We start from the raw sequence: 16,470 nt of genomic DNA on the forward strand, positions 1-16,470 counted from the left end.
TTCTTTTCCTCCTTCTCTTCCTTTTCTTTTTATAACCTAACTCCTGCCCCAAGTCTAGCGACTACTGTCTGCCTCAGCCTGTAACATCTTATCTATGGCTACCATACCATCACCAAAAAGCTCCAAGTTCTATTTCTCAGCACTGGCCTACATAGAATAAACTTGAGGGAGCTTTCTTCAGGCCAAATTAGTTAGTTAGTGGTAGAGTCAGACGCTAGTCCTGGCTCTTTGCACTGCACCAAGTTCCTGGTTAGGGTTTTTGTTGCTGTGATAAACACCATGACCAAAAGCAGCTTGGTGAAAAGATGCTTTATTTCTCCTTCCAGCTCTCTGGTCACACTCCATCGCTGAGGGAATTCGGGGCAGGAAGCTGATGCAGAGGCCATGGAGGAGTGCTGCTTACTGCTCGCTCCTTGTCGACTGCTAAGCTCAGCCTACGTTTTTGTACAATCCAGGACCAGCTGCTCAGGGATGGCACTGCCTACAGTTAGCTGGGCTCACCAGCCTCAATCACTAATCAAGACAGTATCCCACAGACTTACTGCAGGCTGGTCTGATGGGGACATTGTCTCAGTTGAGAATCCTCCCCAGATATGTCTAGATTTGTGTCAAGTTGACAAAAACCAAGCAGCATACCAGGTTCTCACTGCTGCTGGGAACTTATACTTGACTGACATACCAGGTTTTAAAATGAGGTTGTCTTTTTTTTTTTTTTTTTTTATAAAGATAGTATAATATTTTATAAAAATTGAAACCAACATTGGTTAGATTCAGAATAAAAAAAATATTTATTTTTATTTGTGTGTGTGTGTGTGTGTGTGTGTGTGTGTGTGTGTGTGCACCCACAGACGCCAGAAAAGAGCATTGGATCCCCTGGAGCTGGAGTTGCAGGCTGTTTGAGCTGTCAGATGTGGGTGCTGGCTATGTGGGTAGCCACATTGCTGAGTGGGGGTTCTCTGTAAGAGCAAGCAATACTCTTTAACACTAAGTCACCTCCCCAACCCTGAATAAAGACATTTTTAAGAAATGATGTGAAAATTTCATGGGCTGAAGCCTATGAATAAGCATGCTATTTCTTTTTTCTCTCTTTCAGAATGAAAAGAAAGTTTTACTCCTGGGAAGAATGCATGAACCTTCGGGAGGTTAAGGTATTTATTCATTTATCAAAATGATTCTGTTTGGCTGATTATAATAGCTGTTTGTGTGGCTAGATTTATAGTTGGCATAGTTACTCCATTTGCATTTTCTCACCAATGCTGTAAAAGCAGAGGAACAGCATCTGACAGCGGAAGACCGTCAGGTCACTCAGTGAACATATCGTTACTAGAATGCTTTTGTCATTAATGGCTTTCTTTACCCATCGTATTTCAGTGACTGTTGCCTTGCTGAAGCATGACCCCCACTGGTGTCATCCCTAATTACTGACGCTAAGGACAATCTGACTGTAGCATGTTTTTCCTAGATACAATAGCAGTGCCTCTTGCACTTTCTTGCACTAACGTGTACTCTGTTGGGTGTGATGGAATTCTTTGCCTAACAGTGAGCTTTGTCAGCTTTTGTCAGCATTGTATAGAGTGTGTCTTCACTGGGTTTTGTTGTTGTTGTTGGTTTTTTTTTTTTTTTTTTGCTTGTTTGGTTAGCTTTTTTTTTAACCCTTTTTTCTTCCTTCCTTCCTTTCTTTATTGTTTTTGTTTTGTTTTGTTTTTTTGTTTTGTTTTTCAGATAACGTCTGCCTATGTAGCACAGGTTGCCCTTGAACTAGAAATCCTCTTTAGTTCTGCAGCTTCTCACTTGATTGACAGCTGTGATTGACAGGCTCCCCCATACCTGATAAAAAGAACCTCCTGTTTTTGCCTCCTCCAGCCCCACCACCAAAGTGCAGCACTGACAAGCAGGCCCCGAGCCTCACACTTCCTCAGCCAGTGCTCAGTGCAACCCAGCCCCGACCTTCCCTTTTGTTCCCATTTCTTCCTTTTCACTTCTTCCTCTCTTCTCTCCATCTGCCCCCGTTGTCCTCTTACGTCTCCTCTGATAGACTGATCGCTGGGTTTTCCATATGTGATTACTTTCCTATGCACTGGAGAAGTGCTTTGTCCATCACTAGTCCTCTCAACCCTGTTTGAGGATCCCAGAAGGATGTGAGATCAGCCCATCTAGTACATGGAATAGGGTTTCAGGTCTAAAGCAGGGGCCTGTAAACTGTCCATAAAGGGCAAAGCAATAACTTGTTTAGACTCCATAAGCCTGAAGATACTGTTGAAGACATTGTCAGTGTATGTATGTAATGAGTGAAAAATGTTGTCAGGTGTGCTGGTGCATGACTGTAATTCCAGCACTCGGGAAGCTGAGACAGTAGATCTCTGAGCTTAGGGGCAACCTGTTCTATGTATCGAGCTCCGGGCTAGCCATAGTGACTTCCTATCTCAAAGAAAGAAAGGAAGGAAGAAAGGGAAAGACAGACAGACAGACAGAAAGAAAGAAAAGGGTTTGACCATGGTGCTATGCACTTTCAATCCCAGTACTGGAAAGGCAGAGGCAGGTGGATCTCTGTGAGTTCGAGGAAAGCCTGGTCTTCATAGCACATTCCAGGATGGCTAGGATTAGATAGAGAGATAGAGAGACCTTGTCTCAGAAGGAGGAGGAAGAAGAGGAGGAGGGGAGGAGAAGAAGGAGGAGGAGGAGGAGGAGGAGGAGGAGGAGGAGGAGGAGGAGGAGGAGGAGGAGGAGAAGGAGAAGAAGAAGAAGATTTTGATATAATTTTATTACAAGTCTTCCAATTTGAAGAATGGCATTTGTTTGCTGGGAGTCTGTGACATTAAGCTTAATTACCATTTAAGGTATTCAGGACTAGACAGATTGCTCAGAAGTTAAGAATACTCACTGCTTTTGTAGAGGACCCAGTTTGGTTCCCTTCCTAACATACACATGGATGGCTCAGAACTGCCATCAGTTCTGGGGATGCAACACCCTCTGGCCTTTTTAGGCACTTGCAAACATGTGGTGTACATACATACAAACATGCCCAACATACATACACATAACATAAAGTTAAATAAATAAATAAAAGTAGTATTCTCTGTTGTGAAAGTGATTGTAAATACTTATCTTAGTCTTACAGAGATTCATCTGCCTCTGTCAACCAAGTGTTGGGATTAAAGGCATGTAATGCTTACCACCAAGCCTAGCCACATTACATGCATTTCAAATTCGTATTCTATGCTTCCAGTTGGGCTGTTATCCTCCGAGAAGTAGACACTGTCTTATACCATATTTATTCTTAGGGTATAATACATTGTAGTTTTAATAGTGAGGAAAGCATTGGCCAGTCGCTGAGGGGTCAGAATTGTTACTGTCAATTCCTCCATGGAGTGTGCCCTGTGAGAACTCTTGGTTCGTTTTGAGGTACTACTGATGTTTATCTGCTCTTACAAAAAAGGCTTGTCTCTGCTCCTTCAGAAACTTTTCCATAATCACACACAATGCTTCTTTCTGGAAATATATCTGGATAATGTGACTACACAAAATTTAACTTGCTTGGTAATGTCACTGAAACAGGAGCTTCAAAACTGCTCTTAGAGATGGGTCTGTGACTCATGCTTCAGACAGACCACTTCCTCAGAGCCTCTGCCCTCCTTGTAGAAAAGCTCCAATCTGACTTCCTTTTTTTCTGAATGAATTTGCTATGAAGCTGCTCACGGAGGGATGCCTGTGCTGTGCTTCAAGCAAATGGGCAGGAAAGATGGCTGCAGTCAGAGCAGCCAGTGAAAACAGCCTGTGTTGTTCCTCATGGGAAAGCAGGGATCCAACCTAAACAAAAGAAGTAATCAAGCTTCCTGGGTCATCCTATAAGATGTAGCCAAAACAGCTGAGGATCCATGCCAACAAAATGACTTGACAAGAATTTGTCCTTTGGGGTCAAGGTTCCAGAAGAGTCTTCCTTGGTCTTTCTCTACTGTTTCCTGTCTGTTCCAAGCTCCATCATTCCAAGTTCTGATCATTTGGGTCTTTCTGGATTTGGATGTTCACTTTAACACTTTCTTTTGCATGCATTTTGTTTGGTTTATTGAGGTTTTTTTGGTTTGGGGGATTTTTTTTTTTTTTTTTTGGTTGGTTGGTTTTTATAGTTGTTATTGTTTCTAAAAGTTTTTTGAGACAGAGTTTTTCTGTGTGGCCCTGGCTGTCCTGGCACTTACTCTGTAGCCCAGGCTGACCTCAAATTCAGAGATCGACCTGCCTCTGCCTCCCAAGTGCTGAAATTAAAAGCCTGTGCCATCACCACCTAGCAAAAAGGGTGTTCTTATTAATGAAATTCAAAGACAGAGATGCTTCTATGATTTATCAGTATTGGTCTCATTGTCCTGTGGCGGGGAAAAGACTTTTTAAGGTAATAGGTTCAAACTCTGATCATCCAGATAGGACTCCCAGTAACTGAGTATCTTTGGATATTGTACTTGAATGCAGTTGCTACTCACTAATAGATCAGCGGTTTTGTTCACCTTTGACAGATGGTGTATATGGCAAGTCATATGTACAGGGCTACATTCAAATGAACTTTAAAAACTATGTATGCAGGATAAGTAAAACTCCTATGTCATCTTCTGAACCATGGCCATGTTCCTCGGCTACTGCCCGGCTTTCTCACCTTCATCACTCTTAGACCTTTCCCTCCGAATTTCATCAATAATGTGTCTTCATTCCTCCCTGGTAGTTAAAGCTCACATTGTAGGAAGGACCATTTTGTCTTAGGCACACAAGTCTGATGAAGGTCTAGAATTAGGCTGTGCGCCCCAGTCAAGCTGTGCGCCACAGTCCTTTTGACAATTTCCTGTTGAGCATGTCTGCAACCTACTGTCTGGTGATCTCAGCCTTAACCAGCTGCGCTCTCTAGTGCTAGAAGATTTAAAACCATGGCTTCCTTTATTGCCCTCTCAACACTTGCACAACCTTAATTCCATGGTCGGGAGAGTGTGAGCCTAAAATAGTCTGGGCCTATTGCCACAAAAAATAGTCCTGACCTATTGCTCTGGGCTGGGTGCAGCCAAGAATACTAACTTACCTTCAAGTGCTTGCCTTCTAGCCTTCTAGTCAGTTGATCAAAGTCATCTTTCTAGATAAAGTTATAGTGACTTCAGAGAAATACTGTTTATTAAATTACCAATAAAATGTAATTCATGACATCTTCTCAGTTCTAAGATGAGATTCTGCTTTCTGTGTGTGCTTAGGATTACTTTCCCTTTTAGACAGATTTATTTTTCTAACTTTGTTTTGTTTCTCACCATGTTTCAGTCTTTAAAGAAACTAAATCATGCCAATATAGTAAAGTTAAAAGAGGTTATCAGGGAAAACGACCACCTCTATTTTATCTTCGAGTACATGAAGGAAAACCTTTACCAACTCATTAAAGAAAGGTATGGTTTGGTCATAACCTTATCCCTTTTAACAAAGTGTCTTTGAGATTTATTTTATTATTTTAAATTATCCATGTAGGGAGTACATGTGTGTACAGGTGCTCACAAAGGTCAGAGGTGCCAGCTCTGCGCCATTGCTGGAGTTACAATGAGCCACCCCAATGTGGGTGCTGGGAAATGAATTTTCAAGGGCCCTCTACTGAGAGCAGTATGTGTTCTTAACCTCTGAGCCATCTCTCCAGCCTCATAACATTTTTTAAGTTAAAATTGCAAAGTAGATGTGCTTCTTGTTTTGTTTATTTCAGTTTTCTAGTTCTTTCTGTAGTCTTTTAATAGTCATGCCTCTGGACTCTAATGATGAAATCTGCTGGCTAGGTGAAGGACCCAACCATATTTCTGTGCCCGAGAGCCCTGGGATAGCTCCCAAGAAAAAGCTTGCTGGCTTCCGTTCATTTTGTAGTATTTTGAGAAGAGATTCATTGCTAGGCTGGCCTCAACCTTGCTGCATAGTTGAGACTGGCCTGGAACTCAAGATCCTTCTATGTCAGCAGTTCTTAATCTGTGGGTCATGACCTCTTTCATAGGGGTCACAAATTATATTCTGCATACCAAATATCTACATTATTGTTCATAACAGTAGGAAAGTTACAGTTATGAGGTAGCAGTGAAATAAGTTTATGGTTGGGGTAACTACAACAGGGGGAACTGGATTCAGGGTCGAAGCATTAGGAAGGTTGAGAACCAGTGTTCTATATGAATCTTCTGAGCCCTGAGATTACAGAGCGGCTACCGTGCCCAGATTATTTTTAAATAAAGGCTTATTATTATTATTATTAATAAAAAGTTTACTCTCTTCTTTGTAGTAGAACTGGATATACTTGGTGTTTATTACTTAGCTTCACTATACCATCAAGTGATTATTTTTCTCTGGTATTTATTATCAAAGGAACTGGTAAATTTTCCTGAATTTTGTACTGTATCATCAGAATGACACAAACACAGGAGATTCCCTTTAATACAGAAACTTGAGTTTTTAACTTTGTTTTCTTCTGATCCATACAGAAATAAGTTGTTTCCAGAGTCTGCTATAAGGAATATAATGTATCAGATATTGCAAGGACTGGCATTTATTCACAAACACGGTAGGTATTTTCCAATATTGTGCTTCTGAATATCGGTGAAATGCCATTAGGTAGGTGATATAGGAAGTAGTAATGTGCTCTGTAATGTGCTTCTAGAAGAGACCGTAGAACTGACAGGATGACAGTGGCCTTCAGAATATGTTACCTTTGGACTATGATTCCAGAATTTTCCTGTGTGTGTGTGTGTGTGTGTGTGTTTGTATGTGTCACAGTTTGGGTGCAGAGGTCAGAGGATAACTTGCAGGGGTCTTGCAATAAGTCCTCTTCCATCCTTACATAAGTTTTGAATTCATGTCATCAGGCATAGAAGCAAGAGTTTCACCTGCTGAGCCATCTTACTGGGCATAAAACTATTCTGGATACCATGAGCAGGAAGACACTTTCTTATGGGCCCTTTGGAGGGGGCAGTGTGCCACATAATTTTGTAGTAAACACAGCATCAGGCTGCATAGACTGGTTTTCTGTAATATCCTTTACTGTGTAGGCCAGTCACATCACCTGATCGGAGAAAGCAATTCTGCTGTGACTCACTTCAGGGATGGTGTGGGTCATCTGCTGAGAGCTTTAGAATGTCCAAAGGGAAGCATAGCTGTATGCCCTTCAGGAAACTCTCCATTTGTGTTTTCCCTCCTACCTGAGTTTGTGAAAGGTTGGGCATTATGTAACTCTGAGGCAGTCATCTTCATCAACTCTCTGGAAGGTTGCTGGTCCCAGCCATTGCAGAGGAGATGAGGTTGCATTGGTAACTTTCCCATGAATATGTAGCCAAACCTGGACATCTGTGTGGGAAAACCAGAGTCCTCTGAGAGGGTTTTTCGAGGTCGTTTTAGTAGGTATACAGTGGCTGATTTTGTACAGGCGGAAGTCCATGAACTCTCAGTCTCTGGATGTTGGTTGTCACTGTAAAAAAAAAAAATATATATATATATATATACACACACATATACATATACATATACATATACATATATATATATATATAAATTACTCAGTAAGGAGTCTGGATTGAAACCTTTTGGCAATTACCAGATTTGGTGTAAATCGTCGGTGGGTAGAGAAATGCTGTGTGACACATTATATCCAGGCTCAGTGCCAGCTTGCTCTTGGCCTAAGTAACTCTTCACAGTTACAGAGTAGCTAAAGCACAGGGACATAGGCTATCCCTCGCTGTCCTCCAGCACAGGCTTTGTAATCAATGAGTGATACATAGGGCTGAGCCGACTTGTTAATCCAGCTTGGTGAAGCAAGCACTGAGAACAGGTGAGCTCTGATCCCACTGAGCACAGAGCACTGGCTCTTTAGCCTTTATTCACAGAAATTCACAGCGGGTGGTGTGTAATGTCAAACACAGTATTTTAGGGACAACTAGGAGAGGGGACATGAGAGCTCAAAGGAGAAAAAATAGGGAACCAAAAGAGTTCTTTCTCTGCCAACTTATTTTCAAATAGGCTACAGTCACAGAGTTTTTAGTCGTTTGTTCCTTAACCCCAGAAGCTGAGCGAGAGGCTTCCTTTTACTCCTTGGCATGAGACTCAGATATTTATTCCTAGGAAGTACTGGCAGTCTCTCTCCTGAGGCTCTACCTAATGAAGTATTTACGTACTAGACACAGACCACCTGTGCACTTCCATACCTGTTCATCCACGTGTAGCTATTTCTGTACGTACACACGCCCACATGCTTATCACCTGAACAGGCCCTCTTGCCCCTCACAAGTAAACAGGGGCATGGGCATGTGTGCAGACACAAATCTCTTCAGCTAACAGTTTAGTACCCCTCAGCAGCCCCTTGGAACTCTGCACTGCCATTTCCTCTCAAGCCTTAGACACTGGGAGTGTGTGCGGTGTGAAGGAAGGTTCAGCAGCGGGGCTTCAGGCCTGGGCTTCCATGACCTCACCGCCCCGGCCCTCACCAGAGGTCGTTGCTGACATTTTTCCCAACAGCGATATGCGTGGTTCTGGCTGGAGCCAACGCCATCTGTTACCCTTTTCATTCCTTGCCAGCGTCACAGATAGAGAGAACAGAAAGTAGCCATGCCTTTCAAAGAAGAGGAAACCGGGGTCTGAGAGGCCCACAACTCTGCAGAGAGCACGCTGCAGTGATGCAGGGAAAGCTCAAGCCCTGACTCCTTTGTTGCCGTTGTTGTTGTTGTTGTTAATGATGATTGTTTGTTTTTAACTTAGAGGGTTGGCGTGGCAGGTGACTTGACTTTGGTTGAGTGCACATGCGCCTAGATGTTTCCTGTGATCGGAAAGCCATTGGAAGCACTTCATGGCTGTCTAGTGAGTTTCAGCCCTTCCCTGTAACTTGTTCTCACAGTAAGAAGGTGCAGCTTGCCCCTGGGAGTACTGTCCTCTGAGAGAACAGCACAGCGGGTGGTTGCTATGGCCACATCTCCTGTCACTGAGTATTTTAACCCCCAAGGGGAATGAACACATGGCTGTGCTTGGTACTGACTGAGCAATGTCAAAGCACATGTCTCTTGCAGGAATATAATCCAAATTGTATGTTTCCTGCTGGCCAACCCTTTCAGCTGTCTGGCGTACACATCCCCATCAGGTAGTGAAAATGTTCTTGGCTACGTTTTCCCCTAGAGGTGATACTGTGTCTTTAGGCCTCACCACTGCCTTAAGTGTGTGACCTTGAAGTGACACATGGTCTACTTTTTTTTTTCCTTGATATAAACACTGTAGTTTTAGATTCAGGGAAGGAAGGAAATTGGGGAGGAAGGAAGGGGAAAGAGGCTGAGAATCATCTGAAATTACTTTTACAGCAGGAAGATGTGCCACATAAATTCCCAATGTTTAAATATCTTTCAGTCATCTCCCGTTATTTAATATTCAGTCATGAATAACAGAATATGGACAGGCAAGAGAAAGCCTTCCTTGAGGCTGTGTTCTCCTTTCTTCCTTGAAGTTATTTATGAAAAATCTTTATCAGAATGGAAAGGGAAGCCCTTGTGTTATTCAGCAGGCAGGCAGGCAGTGCCCTGAACTTTAATTAGGGCTCTGTTTCTGTGTTCTGGAAGCCGTTTTGAACTGGGAGGTTCTTACTGTGGCAGCGCTCTGCTGTTCTGTGATATCTAAGTGGCACAAGTAGAAGGATTTCCATTGTCAAGTCGGGAGCCAGGAAGAAGGGGGCTCATTGTTACGGGCCACGCTGCACACTTCAGCAGAGCATAGACTCAGGCAGGAAGCTGACCAGAGCTCTACTGCCAGCTCCCCACAGATGGCATTTGTCACTAGCCTCACAAGCCTTGATTCTTATCTGAAAAAAGGACACCATATGTACAAGCCACATTGGCAGTTTGGGGGAGGTTACCAGAGAGAACTGTCTAGTAGTTGTCCTCATAGTGACCAGCTCTCGCAAGGCGCTAACATGCCGGCATTGCTGTCTAAAAGCTTTATAGATATAATGTGTTTTATCCTGCCAAGCAAACCTGTGAGGTAGACACTAGTCTCTGTTTCACTAATGACGAAACTCGGGCACTAAAGGCATCCTTGCTGGTCTACACATTCACATCCTAAGCTGACTCATTTCTTTAAATAGTAATGTTTTACTAAAACAGATGAAGTATGGAGAAAGAAGCTACTCAGAGTGGTAGTGAGGATTCTGAATCTTCCCCGTTTGATGACTGTGCATGCTCTCTGTGGGACTAGGATCGAGGGCGGGTGGGAAGAATGCAGCCTGACTGTTGGGGGAGGGGTGCTTGGTGCTTAGAAGAGCTTGGCTCACAGCGGAGGACTCCCAAGGGATGCTTGCGTGAGTACCAGTTGATGTGGTAAGATGGACTGAGTTGGAGAAGATGAGAGTTGTTGATGTGGGTGTTCTAGATGGTGCCAGAGGGAGTTGCTGTCGGGAGGAGGTTCAAAGACAGATGAATCACTATAAGAGAAATGCCATATAAGTTTCTAAATAATAATTACCCCAATTCGAGGTGGGGAGGGGACGTTTACTAGGAGAATCAGTGTTGGTGTGGACTTGAGAGACTCAAAGCACAAATCAAGGTGTAGGTGTCTGAGCCAAGAGGGAGAGAGTCGTACTTGGCACTCTCAGGCTCTGACAGGGTGGTTTTTTTTTTTTTTTTTTTTTTTTTTTTTTTTTTTTTTTGTGGGATTATGAGCAACTTGTTGCCCCTGCCCATAACTCAGTTTTCCCATCTGTTGGTAAAAAAACAGTGCCTGCCGTTTCTTCTTTCGCTGGGGAGTTTTTAGAGCACTTGAGTTTTTAGGTAGAGAACCCACTGTTTTATGGTTTTCAAGGGTCCTAGAAACCATCCTAGGTACACTGACAAAAGACAACTCTAATATTGCATAATTCTTCATTGGTTACACATAGTCATGCCTTCTGGGAACTGGCAGATGTTCACAAAAGTAAAGGTCCCAAACACAGTGACTCAGTTATACCAAGATTTAGAACAGGCATCACTCATCTGGTGGGTAGATAATATATTTTTATTGGGCTCATAATAGCCATCTGGATTTGTCTATATCAGATTTTTTCTTTTATTCGAAAGGCCATTCTTGAGTAATATTGAGTCACTCTTGAGTTTCTTCAGCCGACAGCCTGAAGTTTGGTTCTTATAATTATTTAAATTTGGTTAACTACAAATCTGGTTAGGATTCCTGAAGAAATCTGTCTATGGGAGGCCTTTAGGTCTCTATCAGGACAGTGGCAGAATAAAGATGAAACACTGAAATATACTGTATGTTCACAGTGTACACGTACACATGCATGGACTCACATCTGCAAATACACGTATGCTGTAAAGTAGCCAAGTTGCTGTGACTATCTTTTGTCTAACCCATACCTGACTGATCTCAGTTTCTTGGGCTGTGCAAAGCAGGTGACCCTGTGTTGTGAAGGAAGCACTTCTTCCTCTTACACATGCCCCCCTTGAATTCTGTGATCATTTCTGTGCCTTCGTCCCCGTGTAGGTGTGAGGTTCTAGACTCTGATGGTCCAGCTAAGCCACCCACTGGGTCTGCAGATCCATCAGTATGCTATACAACCCTGTGTTTAGAATCCGACCAGATGCTAAGCCCAGTTGTCTCCAGGATGGTAAACACAGAGGAACGTCCTTTTCTTAAAACATTGCTATTTCCCCATCTTGAACCACCATGTAGTGCCCTTTCACCTCACAGTCACTTTCTGCCAGAGCAGAGACAAAAGGAGCCTTGGCTCTTGCTTTCTGTAGTGCTACAGGAACACCTGCCTGCCGTGGTGAACTTCATTGTCACCCACTGTGATGTGCATATCCACCCAGGAACTCTCATCCTCGCCACCCTGCTTCTGAGCCTGTGCACCTGTCAAGCAGTTCTCAGTTTTTGTCTTTTAGGACAGTCCTCCCTACAGCTCTGGCCTACTCTTTGGATCCTGCGTATTTCTGTCTGTGTAGATTCATCACTGTGAACGTCCTTCCTTCTCCCTACACACCTATGTAGTTCCTTCAGGTCAATCAGCAATCACATCCTATGAGACTACCTGAATCTCTCTTGCATGCAAGACATTCAGAAATTTATAAGACCTTAACTGTTAACGTGCTTCTGTTGGCTCCTTGCTGGCAGGTCTAGGCAAAAGGAGAGCGGTCCTGCCGGGTCTCTCTGAGGCTGAGCAGGTGGCCCAAAAGAAACACACCAGGCTGGGAGTCTTGTCGAGGCAGGAACTCAACTTTAATGTAACAACCTCTTGTTTATATAAACTTGGAGCATAGGGAGGAGGGGTTTTGGAGGGGTGAGATGACGAAGGGGGTGGGGAAGGGTGATGGAGAATATGGGGTGACTGACAGGGCCAATGGCAAAGCTCTACAGCAGCAACAGCAGGATAGAGGCAGGGTCTTGTTGAGTCACCCCAGTATGGAAGTGACTGAGATAGGTCTCATAACCTGAGCCAGGCTCCAGTTTGTCCACAAGTCCCAAACCAGGGCCAAAATGGGGCCCAGCAGCTTCCGTCTACATAGTGAAAATGGCTGGCCATATCTGTACATGATAGAACTCTACACATGATCAGGAAAAAGAGCCTTTTCTTCCTGTGAAGGCCAAGACCAAGAACCATGGCCGTGTAGGTTGATCAGAATCCACTGAGCCCAGCCCGCCGGTTGGCAGAGCTTCTGAGTAATTTCTTGGCAGAGCGGAAGAATGGCATCATGTGAAATGGTTTCGTAGACAGAAGGCAACTTAGTAAGCCTTGGAGAGTGGTCAAGATTGGGATCGATACAGATGAAAAGGAACAGGGAACATTATCGATGGCAATAAATACAGTGAACTTAAAGGGAATAAAGAACCTCACCTGAGTAAAACGCACGGGTGGTCGGTGTTGGGAATTACGTTTTGCAGGGTGGGTGATTGACCCTAGGGCAGCACGCATGCTAGCCAGCTTCTTTACCACAAGAGTCCGCGCCTCAGTTGAAAAGTACATTTATCTCCTTAGGTAGAAAAAAAGAGGTTGGCTTTATTAAACAATTTAAAGAGGCTATGGGAAGTGTGTGTGTGTGTGTGTGTGTGTGTGTGTGTGTGTGTGTGTGTAACATTGTTTAAAGTTATTAGAATGTGTGAGAATCCAGAGAAGCTGGTGGAAGGGAATGGTGCAGCCTCAGGCAACAAGAGCTGCCTAGAAGACAGAGTGAAAGGGAGGAAAGCCAGGAGGCATTCTGAGGGAAATGCAGGACTGTTCATCATTATAAAAAGAACAGATTCAGGCTGGAGAGGTGGCTCAGTGGTTAAGAGCACTGACTGTTCTTCCAGAGGTCCTGAGTTCAATTCCCAGCAACCACATGGTGGATCACAACCATCTGTGATCTGATGCCCTCCTCTGATGTGTATAAAGACAGAACACTCATATACATAAAAGTAGGTGACTAAATACATCTTTTAAAAATCCAAACAAACAAACCAGATTCAACAGAAGTACCGGGTCCTCAGCAATACTGTTAAAAGTTTGAGGAAGACATATTATTTATAAGGTAGTTTTGGACAAGCTGATTCAGAGACAAAAGTGACATCCAGTCAGGAGCCTATTAAGAATGTAGCTTTAAGGATGGCTCAGGATATAATATTAGAGATGATAAACATACCTAATAACACTGTCAGTGGCATCAACTAAGTTGTCTTTCCCATCCAAGTGCCAGTGACATTTAGGAGCACCCCGAGTGATGTCTGTATGGGAGAACCTTAGGGCGGAGGTGGTTTGAGGTTTGGAGAGCTATGAACATTGCCAGTCCTTGGATCTCTGCATGCACCTTGAAGACTCTCATATTAAACACCTCCTGACCACATTTTGGTAGCACCACTGTAGCTGAGACTTCTTGTTCAGTGCACCATCTTTGTTCCTCACAGTGTGAGTTTCGCAGCACTTACCAGAGTCACAAGGCTGAATAGACAAGACCCGTCAATCTCTGCAGTATAAATTTAATACCAATAAAAGTTGTTGTCTTTTGACATGGTGTTAGTCTCAACCTGCTTCTGCTGGCTTGAACAGGGTAAGGATGGCTCCTCACCCCCAAGACAGTTTGTTTGGTTTGCAGTTATCTCAGCCCACAGACCTCTGTGTGTGTAAAAGTATGGAGATCAACTTTGGAAGGACTTTGTGTCAGGAAATGACTAAAGCCCCGAGAGAGCTCCCAAAGGATGATGGTTAGTTACGGATATTGTCAAGAGCATTAGAGCAGCAGAGTGCAGTGCAGAAGGGAGCATGCAATGGGACCCCTTCACTCTCCCCGCAGGGTTCTTCCACCGGGACCTAAAACCTGAGAACCTCCTCTGCATGGGACCAGAACTTGTGAAAATTGCGGACTTCGGATTGGCTCGAGAAATTCGATCAAGACCGCCATACACAGACTATGTGTCTACTAGATGGTAAATGCTTTTTTTTTTTTTTTTTTTTTTTAATCAAATTGTGCTTTTTTTTTTCCCAAAAGATACAGTTATAAGGTATCTTATTTATAATGGCATCAGGTGTAATGACACACACCTCTAATCCCAGCACCCAAGAGGCAGGAAGAGTTTTATGAGTTCATTGCCAGCCTGGTCTACATAGTGAGTTCCAGGCTGGCCAGGGCTATATAGTAAGACCCTGTCTCAAAAAAAAAAAAAAAAAAAAAAAAAAGCAAAACAACAGAAACAAACACTATTCTGATGACAGTATTAATCATAAGGATTAATTTCTCACTAAAAGGAAAAAGTAGTTCAAACCCTGCAGCTATTTTGTTACTAAGTGAAGTATAAGCTTGTTTATAACAATTTTAAAAGGAAAACCATTGTGTTCTCTGTAGTCTAAGTAATTTTTTAAGTTTTTAGATTTATTTTATGTGTATAGGTGGTGTGTGTGTGTGTGTGTGTGTGTGTGTGTGTGTGTGTATACCATATGCATGCCTGTTGCCTATAGTGGTCCGATCCTCTGGGACTGGATTTGCAGATGGTTGTGCACTCTCATGTAAGTGCTGGGAATTGAACCTGGATCCTCTGCAAGAGCAGCATGTGCTCTTAATGGCTGAGCCATCTCTCCAGTCCCCATATAAATAGTTTTTGTGTGACAGCTTTTCTGAGGATAGTGTCCCCATGTCCTCCTTCCCTGCTCCTTCTCTTTTTCCTACCCAATTCCTCCCTGTGTTTCTGAAGATACTACAGAGGAGATTCCTGTGTGGCAGGAGATGACTGAGCCTTAAGCATATGTCTTCTTCTCAGGGAGAACCCAAGTTGGGTTCCTCATCCTTTTCAGGCGGCTTATCACCAACCGTTTATCACTCCAGCGCCAGAGGTATGCAGCGCCTCTAGACTGCTGTGCACATACCCACACATAGAATTCTTTAAAGGCTTTGGAGCGCGGGCAGTGTTGGCGCACACCTTTAATCCCAGCTCTTGGGAGGCAGAGACAGGCGGATTTTTGAGTTCGAGGCCAGCCTGGTCTACAGAGTGAGTTCCAGGACAGCCAGGGCTACACAGAGAAACCCTGTCTCGCAAAACCAAAATAAAATAAAATAAAGGAGGAGGTAAAAGTGGAGGAGGAGAAGGGGGTGGAGATTCCTGTGTGGCAGGAGATGACTGAAGGAGGGGAGAGACTTTAGTAGACTGAGGAATAGAGGCTGGAGTTTAAAACTGTGGGCCACAGTCCCACATGGGGGTAAATGAATGTGGGGTTGTGAAATATTGGGCAAAGGTGAAATGTTTCTGAATGTACAACTAAAACCTAATTCAAAATCAGCTATGTAATAGATTGGAGTATGTCCGCCTGTGATCCCATGGTACATGTAGGACTTTGCCTCAGCTTTGGCGCTGAACACATGGCATGTGTGCTTTTCAGTGTGTATGCCGTTCCCACACACAGTGCCAGTGATCCTGCCCCGGCCACTGCAGATTCCATTCAAGACTGCTGAGTGTTGTAACTGCAGCGTTTTCACCATCTGGGAGAATTTTTTTGCTCTTGTAGAAAACAAAGACTTTAAATATTTTCCTACTATCATTCCTCAGCAAATTAGTATCAAATTAGGATCTCTTTGGATTGTATTGTGTTAGAATGTTTGATTTTTTTTAAATTGGTGTTTGATTTGCTGGTTGAGCTTTGTTTAAAGAAGATCATTAGGTGGCAGAAACTATGGCTCGGTGAGTAGCGTACCCAACCACCGTGCACAGAGCCCTGGGCTCAACCCCCAGCACCTTATCTAACTTCCGTTTACCCTGTGATCCCTGCACTAGACACAGGAGAATCAGAAGTCCAAGGTCATTTTTGGCTACATCGTGAGATTGAAGCTAGCATGGACTACATAAGACTCTTCTCACATAAGTCATAAGACTCTCAGGTTTGATGGTGCATGCCTTTAGTCCCAGCACTTGGAGGCAGAAGCAGGCAGATCTCTAAGTTCAAAGCCAGCCTAGTCTATATAGCAAGTTCCAGGCCAACCAGGGCTACACAGAGAAACCCTGTCT

The 16,470-nt window shown here is 43.6% G+C and overlaps 1 protein-coding gene across 1 annotated transcript in view; it reads left to right on the forward strand.

Moving 5' to 3' along the window:
• Window positions 1-16,470, forward strand: part of Cilk1 (ciliogenesis associated kinase 1) — a 41,106-nt gene that overhangs the window by 3,248 nt on the left and 21,388 nt on the right. The window contains exons 2-5 of the mRNA XM_034509310.2: window positions 1,094-1,148; window positions 5,287-5,408; window positions 6,471-6,550; window positions 14,271-14,403. Coding sequence (XP_034365201.1) covers window positions 1,094-1,148; window positions 5,287-5,408; window positions 6,471-6,550; window positions 14,271-14,403 — 390 coding nt within the window. The remainder of the gene's footprint in view (window positions 1-1,093; window positions 1,149-5,286; window positions 5,409-6,470; window positions 6,551-14,270; window positions 14,404-16,470) is intronic.

This window comes from Arvicanthis niloticus, chromosome 7, assembly GCF_011762505.2.
Source record: "Arvicanthis niloticus isolate mArvNil1 chromosome 7, mArvNil1.pat.X, whole genome shotgun sequence".
Lineage (NCBI taxonomy): Eukaryota > Metazoa > Chordata > Mammalia > Rodentia > Muridae > Arvicanthis > Arvicanthis niloticus.